The sequence below is a fragment of the Rhinoderma darwinii genome, unplaced genomic scaffold, assembly GCF_050947455.1.
Source record: "Rhinoderma darwinii isolate aRhiDar2 unplaced genomic scaffold, aRhiDar2.hap1 Scaffold_4239, whole genome shotgun sequence".
Lineage (NCBI taxonomy): Eukaryota > Metazoa > Chordata > Amphibia > Anura > Rhinodermatidae > Rhinoderma > Rhinoderma darwinii.
Window position 1 is genome coordinate 31,525 of NW_027463783.1, and position 22,476 is coordinate 54,000.

At 44.7% G+C, this 22,476-nt stretch overlaps 1 protein-coding gene across 5 annotated transcripts in view; it reads right to left on the reverse strand.

The window, feature by feature from the left end:
• LOC142710421 (uncharacterized) overlaps window positions 1–22,476 on the reverse strand; it is a 62,171-nt gene that overhangs the window by 14,241 nt on the left and 25,454 nt on the right. For 4 of the 5 annotated variants that reach the window (XM_075848552.1, XM_075848551.1, XM_075848550.1 and 1 more), the window contains 4 exons: window positions 10,445–10,608; window positions 9,810–9,977; window positions 9,602–9,725; window positions 7,760–7,857 (listed from right to left, as the gene is read on the reverse strand). In XM_075848552.1, coding sequence (XP_075704667.1) covers window positions 7,760–7,857; window positions 9,602–9,725; window positions 9,810–9,977; window positions 10,445–10,522 — 468 coding nt within the window. In that variant the 5' untranslated portion in view covers window positions 10,523–10,608. Of the gene's footprint in view, window positions 1–7,759; window positions 7,858–9,601; window positions 9,726–9,809; window positions 9,978–10,444; window positions 10,609–10,812; window positions 10,896–22,476 lie in introns of those variants that run through there. The other variant, XR_012869471.1, reaches the window with a different exon arrangement.

Here is a 22,476-nt window from a genome sequence, read left to right on the forward strand (position 1 = left end):
TACCCTTAAAATATAGAATTTAAGATATACTCACCATTTCGTGCAGGAGCGCTTCACTATGGCCATCGGCGGCAGGACCCAGGACTCTCTGTCTCTTTGAACTCGCGCATGTGCAGATAGGCTGCTTCATCGCTCGAGATCTGAGAGGCAGGGAATGAGAGGAAAGGGCGGGCCAGAGGATCTTACAGAGATGTTCCCTGGCGGCTAATACCGGCTTCCCTCAGATCCGTGGCGGATTCCGTGCATCCCGGGAGCCTGTGTACCGGACTGCAGGCTCACAAGGTAACACACAACCTGTGTGTAGACAATATGTAGACTAGGGATGTCACGATACCAGAATTTGGACTTCGATACCTATACTTCGTTTAGTATTGCGATTTCGATACCAATTTCGATACTTTTGCCAACAGTAATAAAAGAAAATATTCTTCCGTTTTCTGATGTGAGGCGCGACGTGTGATGAATTTTGAACGCGCCTCACATTAATAGTAATTAATCCCATCATGTTTCTCAGTCATAATGGGTTAATGTGCGAGGTACATGATGGGGTTAATTACTATTAATGTGAGGTACATGGAGGGTAAATTCATCGCACCTCGCGCCTCACATTAATAAGTGAATGAAAGCCGTGTTTATTTCATTTTTTTACAGCGTACACATCATAAATGATGCAAAAACATTGTTGTCCGCGCCATTACTGAATGTGTGTATTTTATGTATTGAGACTTATTTTAATGTTTATTGTAAAAAAGGTGAAGGTGTATTTATTTTTTTTACAATTTAACAATACTTTGTTTTTACGTTATTTTTAAACTTTAATGTACTGACATATATCAGATATGTGCCAGTACATTAACCTGTGGACGGATAATACACAGGCAGTTGTTAGGACATACTTGGGTATGTCCTAACAACATGAAATATGGTAAGACAGCCCTGGGGTCCGTCAATAGACCCTGGGCTGTCTGCCCATATATGGTATGGCCCTCGATCGCGTCACAGGAATTCCCTGTGACGCGATCCAGGGGCATCCCCCCTTCTCACTTTCCCCTGAATGCTGCAGTCAGCTGTGATCGCAGCATTCAGGGGAATAACGGCGGAGATGAGCGGTTTCTCTGATCTCCGCCGTTATAGCGCGGGGCTGCGGCTGTGTAATACAGCCATTGCCCCGCTCCTGACAGGAAGTGCGCGCGCGGTCAGCATGAGGTGATGCGGCCGGCGCTGCACTAATGAGCGGCAGTTCAGGCACTGAAGACAGAACATGGGGGTGTTTTGTAGCGCGCCCGCCATGTTCTGTCTCCAGTGCCGCCGCTCATTAGTGCAGCGCTGGCCGCAACGCATCATCCTGACCCCGCGAACTTATCATGACTCAGGAGCGGGGCTGTGGCTGAATTACACAGCCGCAGCCGCGCTCCCATACATTCATGTGTATTATACTGAGCTGTGCGGCTGCAACGTGCATCCCTAATGTAGACAATATCCGGCATATAAGACGACCCCACACTTTTGACATTTTTTAAGGGTGTAAAAAGTCGTCTTGTACGCCGATATATACGGTAGATATATTCCTGTGTACTATCAGTATATAGATATATGCCTGTGTACTATCAGTATATAGATATATGCCTGTGTACTATCAGTATATAGATATATGGCTGTGTACTATCAGTGTATAGATATATGCCTGTGTACTATCAGTATATAGATATATGCCTGGGTACTATCAGTATATAGATATATGGCTGTGTACTATCAGTGTATAGATATATGCCTGTGTGCTATCAGTATATAGATATATGCCTGTGTACTATCAGTGTATAGATATATGCCTGTGTACTATCAGTGTATAGATATATGCCTGTGTACTATCAGTATATAGATATATGGCTGTGTACTATCAGTATATAGATATATGCCTGTGTACTATCAGTGTATAGATATATGCCTGTGTACTATCAGTATATAGATATATGCCTGGGTACTATCAGTATATAGATATATGGCTGTGTACTATCAGTGTATAGATATATGCCTGTGTGCTATCAGTATATAGATATATGCCTGTGTACTATCAGTGTATAGATATATGCCTGTGTACTATCAGTATATAGATATGTGCCTGTGTACTATCAGTATATAGATATATGCCTGTGTACTATCAGTATATAGATATATGCCTGTGTACTATCAGTATATAGATATATGCCTGTGTGCTATCAGTATATAGATATATGCCTGTGTACTATCAGTATATAGATATATGCCTGTGTACTATCAGTATATAGATATATGCCTGTGTGATATCAGTATATAGATATATGCCTGTGTACTATCAGTATATAGATATGTGCCTGTGTACTATCAGTATATAGATATATGCCTGTGTGCTATCAGTATATAGATATATGCCTGTGTGCTATCAGTATATAGATATATGCCTGTGTACTATCAGTGTATAGCTGTATGCCTGTGTACTATCAGTGTATAGATATATGCCTGTGTACTATCAGTGTATAGATATATGCCTGTGTGCTATCAGTATATAGATATATGCCTGTGTACTATCAGTATATAGATATATGCCTGTGTACTATCAGTATATAGATATATGCCTGTGTACTATCAGTATATAGATATATGCCTGTGTACTATCAGTATATAGATATATGCCTGTGTACTATCAGTATATAGATATATGCCTGTGTGCTATCAGTATATAGATATATGCCTGTGTACTATCAGTGTATAGATATATGCCTGTGTGCTATCAGTATATAGATATATGCCTGTGTGCTATCAGTATATAGATATATGCCTGTGTACTATCAGTATATAGATATATGCCTGTGTACTATCAGTATATAGATATATGCCTGTGTACTATCAGTGTATAGATATATGCCTGTGTACTATCAGTATATAGATATATGGCTGTGTACTATCAGTATATAGATATATGCCTGTGTACTATCAGTGTATAGATATATGCCTGTGTACTATCAGTATATAGATATATGCCTGTGTACTATCAGTATATAGATATATGCCTGTGTACTATCAGTATATAGATATATGCCTGTGTACTATCAGTGTATAGATATATGCCAGTGTGTTATCAGTATATAGATATATGCCTGTGTACTATCAGTATATAGATATATGCCAGTGTGTTATCAGTATATAGATATATGCCTGTGTACTATCAGTGTATAGATATATGCCAGTGTGTTATCAGTATATAGATATATGCCTGTGTACTATCAGTGTATAGATATATGCCTGTGTACTATCAGTATATAGATATATGCCTGTGTACTATCAGTATATAGATATATGCCTGTGTACTATCAGTATATAGATATATGGCTGTGTACTATCAGTGTATAGATATATGCCTGTCTACTATCAGTATATAGATATATGGCTGTGTGCTATCAGTATATAGATATATGGCTGTGTGCGATCAGTATATAGATATATGCCTGTGTACTATCAGTATATAGATATATGCCTGTGTACTATCAGTATATAGATGTATGCCTGTGTACTATCAGTATATAGATATATGCCCGTGTACTATCAGTATATAGATATATGCCTGTGTACTATCAGTATATAGATATATGCCTGTGTACTATCAGTATATAGATATATGCCTGTGTGCTATCAGTGTATAGATATATGCCTGTGTACTATCAGTATATAGATATATGCCTGTGTACTATCAGTATATAGATATATGCCTGTGTGCTATCAGTATATAGATATATGCCTGTGTGCTATCAGTGTATAGATATATGCCTGTGTACTATCAGTATATATATATATATATGCCTGTGTACTATCAGTATATAGATATATGCCTGTGTACTATCAGTATATAGATATATGCCTGTGTACTATCAGTGTATAGATATATGCCTGTGTACTATCAGTATATAGATATATGCCTGTGTACTATCAGTGTATAGATATATGCCTGTGTACTATCAGTATATAGATATATGCCTGTGTGCTATCAGTATATAGATATATGCCTGTGTGCTATCAGTATATAGATATATGCCTCTGTGCTATCAGTATATAGATATAGGCCTGTGTACTATCAGTATATAGATATATGCCTGTGTGCTATCAGTATATAGATATATGCCTGTGTACTATCAGTATATAGATATATACCTGTGTACTATCAGTATATAGATATATGCCTGTGTACTATCAGTATATAGATATATGCCTGTGTACTATCAGTATATAGATATATGCCTGTGTGCTATCAGTATATAGATATATGCCTGTGTACTATCAGTATATAGATATCTGCCTGTGTACTATCAGTATATAGATATCTGCCTGTGTACTATCAGTATATAGATATATGCCTGTGTGCTATCAGTATATAGATATATGCCTGTGTGCTATCAGTATATAGATATATGCCTGTGTACTATCAGTATATAGATATATGCCTGTGTGCTATCAGTATATAGATATATGCCTGTGTACTATCAGTGTATAGATATATGCCTGTGTACTATCAGTATATAGATATATGCCTGTGTGCTATCAGTATATAGATATATGCCTGTGTACTATCAGTGTATAGATATATGCCTGTGTACTATCAGTATATAGATATATGCCTGTGTACTATCAGTGTATAGATATATGCCTGTGTACTATCAGTATATAGATATATGCCTGTGTGCTATCAGTATATAGATATATGCCTGTGTACTATCAGTATATAGATATATTCCTGTGTACTATCAGTATATAGATGTATGCCTGTGTACTATCAGTGTATAGATATATGCCTGTGTACTATCAGTATATAGATATATGCCTGTGTACTATCAGTATATAGATATATGCCTGTGTACTATCAGTGTATAGATATATGCCTGTGTACTATCAGTATATAGATATATGCCTGTGTATTATCAGTATATAGATATATGCCTGTGTACTATCAGTATATAGATATATGCCTGTGTACTATCAGTGTATAGATATATGCCTGTGTACTATCAGTATATAGATATATGCCTGTGTATTATCAGTATATAGATATATGCCTGTGTACTATCAGTATATAGATATATGCCTGTGTACTATCAGTATATAGATATATGCCTGTGTACTATCAGTATATAGATATATGCCTGTGTACTATCAGTATATAGATATATGCATGTGTACTATCAGTATATAGATATATGCCTGTGTGCTATCAGTATATAGATATATGCCTCTGTACTATCAGTATTTAGATATATGCCTGTGTACTATCAGTATATAGATATATGCCTGTGTACTATCAGTATATAGATATATGCCTGTGTACTATCAGTATATAGATATATAGATATATGATGGACATGTGTCTTTTTTCAACCGTACAAACTATGTACTATCAGTATATAGATATATGCCTGTGTACTATCAGTATATAGATATATGCCTGTGTGCTATCAGTATATAGATATATGCCTGTGTACTATCAGTATATAGATATATGCCTGTGTGCTATCAGTATATAGATATATGCCTGTGTGCTATCAGTATATAGATATATGCCTCTGTGCTATCAGTATATAGATATAGGCCTGTGTACTATCAGTATATAGATATATGCCTGTGTGCTATCAGTATATAGATATATCCCTGTGTACTATCAGTGTATAGATATATGCCTGTGTACTATCAGTGTATAGATATATGCCTGTGTACTATCAGTATATAGATATATGCCTGTGTGCTATCAGTATATAGATATATGCCTGTGTACTATCAGTATATAGATATATACCTGTGTACTATCAGTATATAGATATATGCCTGTGTGCTATCAGTATATAGATATATGCCTGTGTACTATCAGTATATAGATATATGCCTGTGTGCGATCAGTATATAGATGTATGCCTGTGTACTATCAGTATATAGATATATGCCTGTGTGCTATCAGTATATAGATATATGCCTGTGTACTATCAGTATATAGATATATGCCTGTGTACTATCAGTATATAGATATATGCCTGTGTACTATCAGTATATAGATATATGCCTGTGTACTATCAGTATATAGATATATGCCTGTGTACTATCAGTATATAGATATATTGCTGTGTACTATCAGTATATAGATATATGCCTGTGTACTATCAGTATATAGATATATGCCTGTGTACTATCAGTATATAGATGTATGCCTGTGTACTATCAGTGTATAGATATATGCCTGTGTACTATCAGTATATAGATATATGCCTGTGTACTATCAGTGTATAGATATATGCCTGTGTACTATCAGTATATAGATATATGCCTGTGTACTATCAGTATATAGATATATGCCTGTGTACTATCAGTATATAGATATATGCCTGTGTGCTATCAGTGTATAGATATATTGCTGTGTACTATCAGTATATAGATATATGCCTGTGTGCGATCAGTATATAGATGTATGCCTGTGTACTATCAGTATATAGATATATGCCTGTGTGCTATCAGTATATAGATATATGCCTGTGTACTATCAGTATATAGATATATGCCTGTGTACTATCAGTGTATAGATATATGCCTGTGTGCTATCAGTATATAGATATATGCCTGTGTGCTATCAGTATATAGATATATGCCTGTGTGCTATCAGTATATAGATATATGCCTGTGTACTATCAGTATATAGATATATGCCTGTGTACTATCAGTGTATAGATATATGCCTGTGTACTATCAGTATATAGATATATGCCTGTGTACTATCAGTATATAGATATATGCCTGTGTGCTATCAGTATATAGATGTATGCCTGTGTACTATCAGTATATAGATATATGCCTGTGTACTATCAGTGTATAGATATATGCCTGTGTACTATCAGTATATAGATATATGCCTGTGTACTATCAGTATATAGATATATGCCTGTGTACTATCAGTATATAGATATATGCCTGTGTACTATCAGTATATAGATATATGCCTGTGTGCTATCAGTATATAGATATATGCCTGTGTACTATCAGTATATAGATATATGCCTGTGTACTATCAGTATATAGATATATGCCTGTGTACTATCAGTATATAGATATATGCCTGTGTACTATCAGTGTATAGATATATGCCTGTGTACTATCAGTGTATAGATATATGGCTGTGTACTATCAGTATATAGATATATGCCTGTGTGCTATCAGTATATAGATATAGGCCTGTGTACTATCAGTATATAGATATATGCCTGTGTACTATCAGTATATAGATATATGCCTGTGTACTATCAGTATATAGATGTATGCCTGTGTACTATCAGTATACAGATATATTGCTGTGTACTATCAGTATATATTTCTGTCACTTATTATTGTGAGGCACGAGGCGTGATGATGAATGTAACCTCCATGTGCCTCAGTAATAGTAATTAACCCCATCATGTACCTCACACATTAACCCATTATGACTGAGAAACATGATGGGGTTAATTACTATTAATGAGGTACATGGAGGTTACATTCATCATCGCACCTCGCGTCTCACATCAGAAAACGGAAGAACTTTTTTATTATTTTTTTATTACTGTTGGTAAAGTATCGTTTTGATATCGAAATCGCAATACTACACGAAGTATCGGTATCGGAGTCCAAATTCTGGTATCGTGACATCCCTAATGACTGCAGGACCGAAAAGCTCCGCACCCCCCTATATAGATCTGGTATACGGCTCAGCTTCATCTACCTGATGATTCTCTGGGACATTGTGATTTTCCTCTGGACAGTCCTGGGAATACAGAGGACTGGGACATCTCTCTGGTGGATTTCTCCTACTGGATCCATCTGTAGGAAACACACAGTGACTGAATACATGACTACTGTATATCTGTCTATATATCAGACACTTCTCTCTACACTTCTATGTTTACTGATCAGAGCCGGAATTACAATGTTGAGGTCCTCACTACCGGTGTCGAGGTCCCTGCACCTTGTAAGCCGCAGGCCTAAAGTAGACTGTGCCCTACCAGAGCGAACGGCGGGGCGTAACTGGCTCCCTGCTCCACCATAGTATTTACCTGTATCTGCCTTCTGTGGACGCGGATACACATGAACGTGGCGGCACACAGGACGCCTCTATTTAGTTACCTGCAACCAAAAATGGTCTGGGTGTCACTTGCTTATTAGCCTCTTAAAGGCTGTGTACACCTCTGTAGGCAATATTTTCTATACATATTAATTAACCCCTTCACGACATGGCTATATACTTTCCAACTCCTGATGCCCTGGGCAGGTGTCACATAAATAAATATTGGCAGAATGGAACAGGGTTGTACTTTCCTGTCCGCCGGCTCTCTCCACAAGTGCCGGCACATCTCCCCCTTAGTTTAATCAAACTTATGCCAAACCCCTGCAGATAGCACCTCATCCCCTGTAGATAGCGCCACTGAAGCTCCCTCTAGGAGCGGAATCATTTGCCAGAGCGTTGCCGTCAACTTGGCTGGAAATTCTGCTTCTAGAGGGAGCCCCTGACGCCTCTGTCCATATATGGACAGTGATGTCAGGGACTCCTCTGGGAGTGGAATCCATGGCCTATTTTTGACCTGTTTAAGAGAACCATTTCTCAAATCTGACGTGTCACTTTAAGGGTATGTGCACACGGGGCTGATAAGATGCAGATTTTCTGCAAAGTATTTAATTGCGAGAAAATCTGCAGCGTATTACAGTAGTAGCAATGAGGATGAGATTTTAACAAATCTCATCTACACGTCACGCCAAAAATGAGTTTTGGACGTTCCGCCGTGTTTACGCCATGTGGAGACGTATCAGAAGTGGGAATAAGATTTTACTTATCCAAGACATTGTGAGATTGTTTTTTCAGAACACGTTGTACTTTATATTAGAGGTAAATTTAGCTCCATACATTCTGTGTTACATAGTTACTAAGGATGAAAAAAGACACAAGTCCATCAAGACCAACCTATAATCCGACCGTGTTGATCCAGAGGAAGATAAAACCCCCATGAGGTGGATGACAATTGTCTAATTAGGGGAAAACTCCTCCCCGACTCCAAATCTGGAAATCACAATAAATCCCTGGATCAGCGTCCCATCTCCAGAATCTAGTGCCCAGAACTTGTAATATTAAAGAGAACCTCCGATTATACTGACATTATATAGGAAACTATTATACTGCCGGAGTGTGCCGATAATCGTCTTTCTACATGACTTGTATTACCAGGTTTACTTCTGACTACAGCACGACTGCCCATAGTCCGCGCTGCCGGCTGCCCATAACTCTGCATTAGGAGACAGCGCGTCCTGCCCGTCTTCATGGCTTCTGTATCCAGAACGGCCGCCAGCGCTGTACAATGTAATGTGACCTGTAATGCAGAGTTATGAGCAGCCGGCAGCACGAAACACAGGGATCTAATGTCATGTAAAAGGAGCCGAAATTGTGGAGCTCCTACATTACATGTCATTGTACACACGTGTATATGTGCTGCACATGACGCTATTAAGGCCTCAACATGACCGCCAGTCCAGCCTGTGCCCACAGTAATGCCAATATAGATCTGTCTCTTCTCACCTTGTGATGTGCGCGGCCGGTAGTCCTCCATCATGACCTCCTCGTACAGATCCTTGTGTCCTTCTAGATACTCCCACTCCTCCATGGAGAGATAGACAGTGACATCCTGACACCTTATAGGAACCTGACACACACAATGATACAGTCATTACCCAGACACCTCCAGTGCTGTTACTGGAGAATTTCCCAGCATTCCCAGCAGTGTCACCTCTCCAGTCAGCAGCTCCGTCATCTTGTAGATCAGTTCGAAGATCTTCTTCTCATGTATCCGGGAGTGAGGGGGAGGCTCTGTGATGGGACTACTGCTCCATCCTCCTGACTCATGGATGATGGGAGTCGTACAGTCACACGATGTCTTCTTCACTATTGTGTACTCCTGTGTATGGAGAGAGACACTTAGAGGACTGAACACAGTATTCCCCCCTCAGTAGAAAGAGGGAGATTGTGACCCCGCTGTATAGACCTCTAGTGACCCCACATCTGTAATACTGGAGACCTCACCTACAAAAAGACATTGAGAAAATAGAACGAGGCCAAAACTAAAAAGGAAATAATATTGGGGGGGTCTAGATGGACCATGTGCTCTCCTCCTGCCGTCATCTCCTATGTTTCTATATAGAGGTCATCCTGATCCTCCTGGTTCCTGGTCATTCTCATTGCTCTACAACATTACTATTGCTGCATTGGTGACATGACACATAACTGACCATATTGGTGGCTGATCTTCAGCTTCTTGACGTCACTTGGAAGGTCTGGACGCTGTTATACAGGACACTGGATTCTTCCTATTATGTATTGTCCCTTCCCTATGTGTGACTTGTTCTATAATGTAGAAAAGTTTACCTCTCCGCTCAACAGGTAGATGATCTCCAAGGTGAAGTCTAATATTCTTCTGCTCATCTCATTCCTGTCCTTGTCCATTCTTGGTGGGTCATTCAGGGGAAGGAACGTTGTGGAGGAGAAGATGAGAAAACTGGAGGACCTGGAGGATCTAGTACTGCAGACGTCTTTATGAAGAAAGGAGAAGATGAGAAAACTGGAGGAACTGGAGGATCTAGTACTGCAGATGTCTTTATGAAGAAAGGAGAAGATGGAAATCATACAGGGGACATCATCACGTGTGACATACAGAACCTCACTTATTGATCATTGAGAGAAACATCTTCTCAGAGCCGTCACCACATGGAATAAAGGGGTATTCCCAACACGGACATTTCCCCCCGGGATATGCCAGAAATGTCTGATAGATGCGGCTCCACCTCTGGGTGGCCTTGTTAGGCGGTTCCTGTAACTCCTATAGAAGTGAATGGAGAGACGCAATCTGCTCAGGTCCTCCTGCTATATAATCTGCTGCCAACAGATCAGACTGGTGGTCAGTGTGACAGATGCCCTTTATGAATGAATACACCCCTAATATACGTTTTTACAGATATTAGAAGTTACCTCAGAGATCCTGGATCTTCAGAGACATCTAAAATTCTTAATTATTATAGTATTCCCCTTTTCCTTGTAGATTATTTTACCTGATAGTAACTTTATTCACATCTGAAAGACAGATACTAACCATGGTTAATAGAAACCGGCTGTCAAGTGTGCAGGCGCGGAAGGTCCCGCCAGACCAGTGTGCAGGCGCGGAAGGTCCCGCCAGACCAGTGTGCAGGCGCGGAAGGTCCCGCCAGACCAGTGTGCAGGCGCGGAAGGTCCCGCCAGACCAGTGTGCAGGCGCGGAAGGTCCCGCCAGACCAGTGTGCAGGCGCGGAAGGTCCCGCCAGACCAGTGTGCAGGCGCGGAAGGTCTCGCCAGACCAGTGTGCAGGCGCGGAAGGTCCCGCCAAACCAGTGTGCAGGCGCGGAAGGTCCCGCCAAACCAGTGTGCAGGCGCGGAAGGTCCCGCCAGACCAGTGTGCAGGCGCGGAAGGTCCCGCCAGACCAGTGTGCAGGCGCAGAACATCCCACCAATACAGTGTGTATGTCCTGGTAGTTTAGTGTGAGGAAGCAGCATGTATTGTGCGGTGTGTGCAGGATCTCTGCATCATCTTATCACTTAGCAGTCACATCTTACACACAGACTTCTGTAAAGCGTGACCTGTCCTCCATCGTCTACATTACTCGGTGCTTTTCCTTTTAAACCTGTTCCCCCACTTCTTCCTTATTCTGTGCTCCTTCTAGACCTGTCCTCTGCTTCTACATTACTCTGTGCTCCTCCTTCTAGACCGGTCCTCTGCTTCTACATTACTCTGTGCTCCTCCTTCTAGACCTGTCCTCTGCTTCTACATTACTCTGTGCTCCTCCTTCTAGACCTGTCCTCTGCTTCTACATTACTCTGTGCTCCTCTTTCTAGACCTGTCCTCTGCTTCTACATTACTCTGTGCTCCTCCTTCTAGACCTGTCCTCTGCTTCTACATTACTCTGTGCTCCTCCTCCAAGACCTGTCCTGTGCTTCTACATTGCTCTGTGCTCCTCCTTCTAGACCTGTCCTCTGCTTCTACATTACTCTGTGCTCCTCCTTCTTCTAGACCTGTCCTCTGCTTCTACATTACTCTGTGCTCCTCCTTTTAGACCTGTCCTCTGCTTCTACATTACTCTGTGCTCCTCCTTCTAGACCTGTCCACCACCTTCGGCACAGTCGATCACACCCTCCTGATACAAATTCTCTAGTCCCTTGACATCACAGACTTGGCCCTCTCCTGGATCTCCTCATACCTTACCAACTAAAGATTTACTATCGCTCCCTCATGGGTCTCAGTGTTCTGGATCCCTTACTCTTCTCCATCTAAATCTTTGGTCAAATTTACCTCTGGTCTTGATGTTACCTCCCTGTTATCTAGAGTGTCTAACAGTTATCTCCTCCTTCTCCTCCCACTTCCTTAAGATTAGCATGGAGAAAACGGAATCATCTTTTCCCCATTTCACTCAACCCCCTTACCAGAACTATCAAATCACAGTTAATGGCTCCACACATTTCCCCGTCTCACAGGTCCGCTGCATTGGGATAATCCTTAATTTCAAATAGCACAGCCAAGCGCTTACCACTTCTTGCTGCCTCAACCTCAAAAACTCTCTTGAAGTCAGTCTTTCCTCGAACAGACATAAATGCTAGTATATATGCCCTCATCATCTACTGTCTAGACTACTCCAACATCCTTCTCTGTGGCTTCCCATCTAAGACTATTGCACCTCTTCTACCCATTCTCAACTCAGCTGCAAGGGTAAATCTACCTTGTCCCCTCATTCCACCTCTGCGGTCACTGGCCACCCATTGCCTACTAAATTAAGTTATACATATTAAAAATGACATGCAAGGCTGTCAACAACCCGTCCCCTCCATACATCTCTGCCCTAATCTCCCAATACCTACCCACACCTAATCTCCGGTCCTCACAAGACCTTCTTTGTTCTCATTTTATCTGTTCCTCACATCATCATCTAGATTTCTCCCGTGCTTCCCCCACATTCTGACCTCTTTAGCCCAACTCATCAGATCTCTCCCACTATCCAAACCTTCACTAGTAACCTGAACATCCCCTCCTCAGAAAAGCTTACACCCTAAAATAACCGGCTGCCACTACTCCACCGGATGACCAGCTTCTACCCTCACCTACTGTCTCCTCTTGTAGTGTCTATGCGGGCAGGGTCTCTCCTATTGTAGAGTGCAGTCTATGTGGGCAAGGTCTCTCCTTCTCTTGTAGAATGTAGTCTATGTGGGCAGGGTCTCTCCTTCTCTTGTAGAGTGCAGTCTATGTGGGCAGGGTCTCTCCTTCTCTTGTAGAGTGCAGTCTATGTGGGCAGGATCTCTCCTTCTCTTGTAGAGTGCAGTCTACACGGGCAGGGTCTCTCCTTCTCTTGTAGAGTGCAGTCTACACGGGCAGGGTCTCTCCTTCTCTTGTAGAGTGTAGTCTACACGGGCAGGGTCTCTCCTTCTCTTGTAGAGTGTAGTCTACGAGGGCAGGGTCTCTCCTTCTCTTGCAGAGTGTAGTCTATGTGGGCAGGATCTCTCCTCTTGTAGAGTGCAGTCTACACGGGCAGGATCTCTCCTTCTCTTGTAGAGTGTAGTCTATGTGGGCAGGGTCTCTCCTTCTCTTGTAGAGTGTAGTCTACGCGGGCAGGGTCTCTCCTTCTCTTGTAGAGTGCAGTCTACGCGGGCAGGGTCTCTCCTCTTGTAAAGTGCAGTCTATGTGGGCAGGGTCTCTCCTTCTCTTGTAGAGTGCAGTCTACGCGGGCAAGGTCTCTCTCCTATTGTAGAGTACAGTCTACGCGGGTAGGGTCTCTCCTTCTCTTGTAGAGTGCAGTCTATGTGGGCAGGGTCTCTCCTTCTCTTGTAGAGTGCAGTCTACGCGGGCAGGGTCTCTCCTTCTCTTGTAGAGGGCAGTATATGTGGGCAGGGTCTCTCCTTCTCTTGTAGAGTGCAGGCTACGCGGGCAGGGTCTCTCCTTCTCTTGTAGAGTGCAGTATATGTGGGCAGGGTCTCTCCTTCTCTTGTAGAGTGCAGGCTACGCGGGCAGCGTCTCTCCTTCTCTTGTAGGGTGCAGTCTACACGGGCAGGGTCTCTCCTTCTCTTGTAGAGTGCAGTCTACGAGGGCAGGGTCTCTCCTTCTCTTGTAGAGTGCAGTCTACACGGGCAGGGTCTCTCCTTCTCTTGTAGAGTGCAGTCTACACGGGCAGGGTCTCTCCTTCTCTTGTAGAGTGCAGTCTATGTGGGCAGGGTCTCTCCTTCTCTTGTAGAGTGCAGTCTATGTGGGCAGGGTCTCTCCTTCTCTTGTAGAGTGCAGGCTACGCGGGCAGGGTCTCTCCTTCTCTTGTAGAGTGCAGTATATGTGGGCAGGGTCTCTCCTTCTCTTGTAGAGTGTAGTCTACGCGGGCAGCGTCTCTCCTTCTCTTGTAGAGTGCAGTCTATGTGGGCAGGGTCTCTCCTTCTCTTGTAGAGTGCAGTCTACACGGGCAGGGTCTCTCCTTCTCTTGTAGAGTGCAGTCTACACGGGCAGGGTCTCTCCTTCTCTTGTAGAGTGCAGTCTACGAGGGCAGGGTCTCTCTCCTTCTGGACCAGTCTGTCATTCATTAATATTTGTCTCTTCTTATGTACTTAACCCCTTGGACACGCAGCCAATTCAAATTTTTCCTCCCTCCTTCCAAAAGCCAGAACTTTTTTGTTTTTCCGTTGACATAGCCGTATGAGAACATGTCTTGTGCTGGACGTGAAGTAATTTTAAAAGGGGTTTTACACGATCAGACAACGGATGACCTCCACTGGATAGGTCATCAGTATATGATGGTGGGGGTCCGACACCCGGACCCCGAACAGATCAGCTGCTCCGGCTGCCGGATGTTTTGAACGGTATGCAGCAGTTGGAGCCGGAAGCAAATGGCTCCGACCACTGCACAGCGGATGTTCTGCAGAACTAAAGGCTCTGCTCCTATTCACTTTAAGGCCTCATTTACACGAGCGTGTGCATTTTGCGCGCGCAAAAAATGCAGCGTTTTGCGTGCGCAAAAGGTACTTGACAGCTCCGTGTGTCATCCGTGTATGATGCGCGGCTGCGTGATTTTCGCGCAGCCGCCATCATAGAGATGAGGCTAGTCGACATCAGTCACTGTCCATGGTGCTGAAAGAGTTAACTGATCGTCAGTAACTCTTTCAGCACCCTCGACAGTGCATTCCGATCACCATATCGAGTAACCTGTTTAAAAAAAAAAAAAGAGGTTCGTACTTACCGAGAACTTCCCGGCCGTTGCCATGGTGACGCGTCCTTGGTGACGCGCCTCTCTTGACATCTGGCCCCACCTCCCTGGATGACGCGGCAGTCCATGTGACTGCTGCAGCCAGTGCTTGGCTTGTGATTGGCTGCAGCTGTCACTTGGACTGAATTGTCATCCCGGGAGGTCAGACTGGAGGAAGAAGCCGGGAGTTATCGGTAAGTCAGAACTTTTTTTTTTTTTTACACGTTCACGTATATTGGAATCGGAAGTCACTGTCCAGGGTGCTGAACCAGTTTAACTCTTTCAGCACCCTGCACAGTGACTGTCTCCTGCCGGGTTCGGTCAAAACGAGTTCGGCCGAACCCAGTAAAGTTCGGTTCGCTCATGTCTAAGACACTCCGTTCGGATGTTTGTAAACAGAAAAGCACGTGGTGCTTTTCTGTTTACATTCAGTTTGACAACTCTTGCGCGAATCACGCAGTTCACACGGAAGTGCTTCCGTGCGACCTTCGTGGTTTTCACGCACCCATTGACTTCAATGGGTGCGTGATGCGCGAAAAACGCACAATTATAGAACATGTCGTGAGTTTTACGCAACGCACTCGCGCTGCGCAAAATTCACGCATCGTCTGCACTGCCCCATAGAGTAATATAGGTGCGTACGACACGCGTGAAAAGCACGCGCGTATATTACGCTCGTGTAAATGAGGCCTAACACTGCAGCACGACCGCTCTATTCCGTGACCGGAGCATCTGCTTTCAGCATGGACGTCTGGTGCCCGGAGGCAGCCGGAGGAGTTGAGCGGTGTGGGGTCCGGGTGTCAGACCCCCACAGATCATATAACGATGACCTATCTGGTGGAGGTCATCAGTTGTCCGATCGTGGAAAACCCCTTTATTGTCCCCTATAATGTGCTGGGAAAGAGGAAACAATTGTGGGCTGGAATAGAGGAAAACGCAGTGAATCCTATTGATTTTTAGGTTTCGTTTTTGCGGCGTTCACCATGCGGTGAAAATGACTTGTTACCTTTATTCTCCGGCTCAATACGATTACGACGACACAAAATTTATAGATTTATCTTCGACAAGGAAAGAAAAATTTGTTCAAAAAAGAAAACAGTTTTGCGTCGCCATTTTGTGAGACAGAACGTTTTATATTTCCGGTGATTGCGCGGTGTGAGGGGTTTATATTTCCGGTGATTGCGCGGTGTGAGGGGTTTTATATTTCAGGTGATTGCGCGGTGTGAGGGGTTTTATATTTCCGGTGATTGCGCGGTGTGAGGGGTTTATATTTCCGGTGATTGCGCGGTGTGAGGGGGTTTATATTTCCGGTGATTGCGCGGTGTGAGAGGTTTTATATTTCCGTTGACTGCGCTGTGTGAGGGGTTTTATATTTCTGGTGATTGCGCGGTGTGAGGGGTTTATATTTCCGGTGATTGCGCGGTGTGAGGGGTTTTATATTTCCGGTGATTGCGCGGTGTGAGGGGGTTTATATTTCCGGTGATTGCGCGGTGTGAGGGGTTTATATTTCCGGTGATTGCGTGGTGTGAGGGGTTTTATATTTCCGGTGATTGCGCGGTGTGAGGGGTTTATATTTCCGGTGATTGCGCGGTGTGAGGGGTTTTATATTTCCGGTGATTGCGCGGTGTGAGATGTTTTATATTTCCGGTGATTGCGCGGTGTGAGGGGTTTTATATTTCCGGTGATTGCACGGTGTGAGGGGTTTTATATTTCCGTTGATTAAGCGGTGTGAGGGGGTTTATATTTCCGGTGATTGCGCGGTGTGAGATGTTTTATATTTCCGGTGATTGCGCGGTGTGAGGGGTTTTATATTTCCGGTGATTGCGCGGTGTGAGGGGTTTTATATTTCCGCTGATTAAGCGGTGTGAGGGGTTTTATATTTCCGGTGATTGCACGGTGTGAGGAGTTTTATATTTCTGGTGATTGCGCGGTGTGAGGGGTTTTATATTTCCGGTGATTGCGCGGTGTGAGGGGTTTTATATTTCTGGTGTGAGGTGTTTTTTATTTCCGGTGATTGCGCGGTGTGAGGGGTTTATATTTCCGGTGATTGCGCGGTGTGAGGGGGTTTATATTTTTGGTGATTGCGTGGTGTGAGGGGTTTTATATTTCCGGTGATTGCACGGTGTGAGGGGTTTTATATTTCCGTTGATTGCACGGTGTCAGGGGTTTTATATTTCCGGTGATTGCGCGGTGTGGGGGGGGGGGTTTAGATTTCCGGTGATTTCGCGGTGTGAGGGGTTTTATATTTCCGGTGATTGGGCGGTGTGAGTGGTTTTATATTTCCGGTGATTGCGCGGTGTGGGGGGGGGGGGTTTAGATTTCCAGTGATTTCGCGGTGTGAGGGGTTTTATATTTCCGGTGATTGGGCGGTGTGAGGGGTTTTATATTTCCGGTGATTGCGCGGTGTGAGGGGTTTTATATTTCCGGTGATTGCGCGGTGTGAGGGGTTTTATATTTCCGGTGATTGCGCGGTGTGAGGGGTTTTATATTTCCGGTGTGAGGGGGTTTATATTTCCGGTGATTGCGCGGTGTGAGGGGTTTATATTTCCGGTGATTGCGCGGTGTGGGGGGGGAGTTATATTTCCGGTGATTGCGCGGTGTGGGGGGTTATATTTCCGGTGATTGCGCGGTGTGAGGGTTTTATATTTCCCGTGATTGCGCGGTGTGAGGGGTTTTATATTTCCGGTGATTGCGCGGTGTGTGGGGTTTTATATTTCCGGTGATTGCGCGGTGAGAGAGGTTTTATATTTCCGGTGATTGCGCGGTGTGAGGGGTTTATATTTCCGGTGATTGTGCGGTGTGAGGGGTTTATATTTCCGGTGATTGCGCGGTGTGGGGTGGTTATATTTCCGGTGATTGCGCGGTGTGAGGGGTTTTATATTTCCGGTGATTGCGCGGTGTGAGGGGTTTTATATTTCCGGTGATTGCGCGGTGAGAGGGGTTTTATATTTCCGGTGATTGCGCGGTATGAGGGAATTATATTTCCGGTGATTGCGCGGTGTTAGAGGTTTATATTTCCGGTGATTGCGCGGTGTGAGGGGTTTATATTTCCGGTGATTGCGCGGTGTGAGGGGTTTTATATTTCCGGTGATTGCGCGGTGTGAGGGGTTTTATATTTCCGGTGATTGCGCGGTGTGAGGGGTTTTATATTTCCGGTGATTGCGCGGTGTGAGGGGTTTATATTTCCGGTGATTGCGCGGTGTGGGGGGGTTTTATATTTCCGGTGATTGCGCGGTGTGAGGGGTTTATATTTCCGGTGATTGCGCGGTGTGAGGGGTTATATTTCCGGTGATTGCGCGGTGTGAGGGGTTTTATATTTCCGGTGATTGCGCGGTGTGAGGTGTTTATATTTCCAGTGATTGCGCGGTGTGAGGGGTTTTATATTTCCGGTGATTGCGCGGTGTGGGGGGTTGTATATTTCCGGTGATTGCGCGGTGTGAGGCGTTTTATATTTCCGGTGATTGCGCGGTGTGAGGGGTTTTATATTTCCGGTGATTGCGCGGTGTGAGGGGTTTTATATTTCCGGTGATTGCGCGGTGTGGGGGGTTTTATATTTCCGGTGATTGCGCGGTGTGAGGGGTTTATATTTCCGGTGATTGCGCGGTGTGTAATGTTTTATATTTCCGGTGATTGTGCGGTGTGGGGGGCTTATATTTCCGGTAATTGCGAGGTGTGAGGGGTTTATATTTCCTGTGATTGCGCGGTGTGAGGGGTTTTATATTTCCGGTGATTGCGCGGTGTGAGGTGTTTTTTATTTCCGGTGATTGCGCGGTGTGAGGGGTTTTATATTTCCGGTGATTGCACGGTGTGAGGGGTTTTATATTTCCGTTGATTGGGCGGTGTGAGGGGTTTTATATTTCCGCTGATTAAGCGGTGTTAGGGGTTTTATATTTCTGGTGTGAGGGGGTTTATATTTCCGGTGATTGCGCGGTGTGAGGGGTTTATATTTCCGGTGATTGCGCGGTGTGAGGGGTTTTATATTTCCGGTGATTGCGCAGTGTGAGGGGGTTTATATTTCGGGTGATTGCGCGGTGTGAGGGGTTTTAGATTTCCGGTGATTGCGCGGTGTGAGGGGTTTATATTTCCGGTGATTGCGCGGTGTGAGGGGGTTTATATTTTTGGTGATTGCGCGGTGTGAGGGGTTTTATATTTCCGGTGATTGCGCGGTGTGAGGGGTTTTATATTTCCGGTGATTGCGCGGTGTCAGGGGTTTTATATTTCCGGTGATTGCGCGGTGTGAGGGGTTTTATATTTCCGGTGTGAGGGGGTTTATATTTCCGGTGATTGCGCGGTGTGAGGGGTTTATATTCCCGGTGATTGCGCGGTGTGAGGGGTTTTATATTTCCGGTGATTGCGCAGTGTGAGGGGTTTTATATTTCCGGTGATTGCGCGGTGTGAGGGGTTTTATATTTCCGGTGTGAGGGGGTTCATATTTCCGGTGATTGCGCGGTGTGAGGGGTTTATATTTCCGGTGATTGCGCGGTGTGGGTTATATTTCCGGTGATTGCGCGGTGTGTGGAGGGTTATATTTCCGAAGATTGCGCTGTGTGAGGGGTTTATATTTCCCGTGATTGCGCATTGTGAGAGGTTTTATATTTCCGGTGATTGCGCGGTGTGGGGGGTTTTATATTTCCGGTGATTGCGTGGTGTGAGAGGTTTTATATTTCCGGTGATTGCGCGGTGTGAGGGGTATTATATTTCCGGTGATTGCGCGGTATGAGAGGTTTATATTTCCGGTGATTGCGTGGTGTGAGGGGTTTATATTTCCGGTGATTGCGCGGTGTGAGGGGTTTTATATTTCCGGTGATTGCGCGGTGTGAGGGGTTTATATTTCCGGTGATTGCGCGGTGTGGGGGGGTTTTATATTTCCGGTGATTGCGCGGTGTGAGGGGTTTTATATTTCCGGTGATTGCGCGGTGTGGGGGGTTTATATTTCCGGTGATTGCGCGGTGTGAGGGGTTTATATTTCCGGTGATTGCGCGGTGTGGGGGATTATATTTCCGGTGATTGCGTGGTGTGAGGGGGTTTATATTTCCGGTGATTGCGCGGTGTGTGGGGTTTTATATTTCCGGTGATTGCGCGGTGTGAGGGTTTTATATTTCCGGTGATTGCGCGGTGTGAGGGGCTTATATTTCCGGTGTGAGGGGGTTTATATTTCCGGTGATTGCGCGGTGTGAGGGGTTTGTATTTCCGGCGATTGCGCGGTGTGAGGGGTTTTATATTTCCGGTGATTGCGCCGTGTGGGGGGTTCATATTTCCGGTGATGGTGTGGGGTGGGGGGTTTATATTTCCGCTGATTTCGCGGTGTGAGGGGTTTTATATTTCCGGTGATTGCGCGGTGTGGGGGGTTTTATATTTCCGGTGATTGCGCGGTGTGAGGGGTTTATATTTCCGGTGATTGCGCGGTGTGAGGGGTTTATATTTCCGGTGATTGTGCGGTGTGGGGGGCTTATATTTCCGGTAATTGCGAGGTGTGAGGGGTTTATATTTCCTGTGATTGCGCGGTGTGAGGGGTTTTATATTTCCGGTGATTGCGCGGTGTGAGGGGTTTATTTTTCCGGTGATTGCGCGGTGTGAGGGGGTTTATATTTCCGGTGATTGCGCGGTGTGAGGGGGTTTATATTTCCGGTGATTGCGCGGTGTGAGGTGTTTTATATTTCCGGTGATTGCACGGTGTGAGGGGGTTTATATTTTTGGTGATTGCGCGGTGTCAGGGGTTTTATATTTCCGGTGATTGCGCGGTGTGAGGGGTTTTATATTTCCGGTGTGAGGGGGTTTATATTTCCGGTGATTGCGCGGTGTGAGGGGTTTATATTCCCGGTGATTGCGCGGTGTGAGGGGTTTTATATTTCCGGTGATTGCGCGGTGTGAGGGGTTTTATATTTCCGGTGATTGCGCGGTGTGAGGGGTTTTATATTTCCGGTGTGAGGGGGTTCATATCTCCGGTGATTGCGCGGTGTGAGGGGTTTATATTTCCGGTGATTGCGCGGTGTGGGGGGGGGTTATATTTCCGGTGATTGCGCGGTGTGAGGGGGGGTTATATTTCCGAAGATTGCGCGGTGTGAGGGGTTTATATTTCCCGTGATTGCGCGGTGTGAGAGGTTTTATATTTCCCGTGATTGCGCGGTGTGAGGGGTTTTATATTTCCGGTGATTGCGCGGTGTGAGGGGTTTATATTTCCGGTGATTGCGCGGTGTGGGGGGTTTTATATTACCGGTGATTGCGCGGTGTGAGAGGTTTTATATTTCCGGTGATTGCGCGGTGTGAGGGGTTTATATTTCCGGTGATTGCGCGGTGTGAGGGGTTTATATTTCCGGTGATTGCGCGGTGTGAGGGGTTTATATTTCCGGTGATTGCGCGGTGTGGGGGGGTTATATTTCCGGTGATTGCGCGGTGTGAGGGGTTTTATATTTCCGGTGATTGCGCGGTGTGAGGGGTTTTATATTTCCGGTGATTGCGCGGTGTGAGGGGTTTTATATTTCCGGTGATTGCGCGGTATGAGGGGATTATATTTCCGGTGATTGCGCGGTGTGAGAGGTTTATATTTCCGGTGATTGCGCGGTGTGAGAGGTTTATATTTCCGGTGATTGCGCGGTGTGAGGGGTTTTATATTTCCGGTGATTGCGCGGTGTGAGGGGTTTTATATTTCCGGTGTGAGGGGGTTTATATTTCCGGTGATTGCGCGGTGTGAGGGGTTTATATTTCCGGTGATTGCGCGGTGTGGGGGGGGGGGGTTATATTTCCGGTGATTGCGCGGTGTGGGGGGGGTTATATTTCCGAAGATTGCGCGGTGTGAGGGGTTTATATTTCCAGTGATTGCGCGGTGTGAGAGGTTTTATATTTCCCGTGATTGCGCGGTGTGAGGGGTTTATATTTCCAGTGATTGCGCGGTGTGAGAGGTTTTATATTTCCCGTGATTGCGCGGTGTGAGGGGTTTTATATTTCCGGTGATTGCGCGGTGTGAGGGGTTTATATTTCCGGTGATTGCGCGGTGTGAGGGGTTTATATTTCCGGTGATTGCGCGGTGTGAGGGGTTTATATTTCCGGTGATTGCGCGGTGTGGGGGGGTTATATTTCCGGTGATTGCGCGGTGTGAGGGGTTTTATATTTCCGGTGATTGCGAGGTGTGGGGGGGTTTTATATTTCCGGTGATTGCGCGGT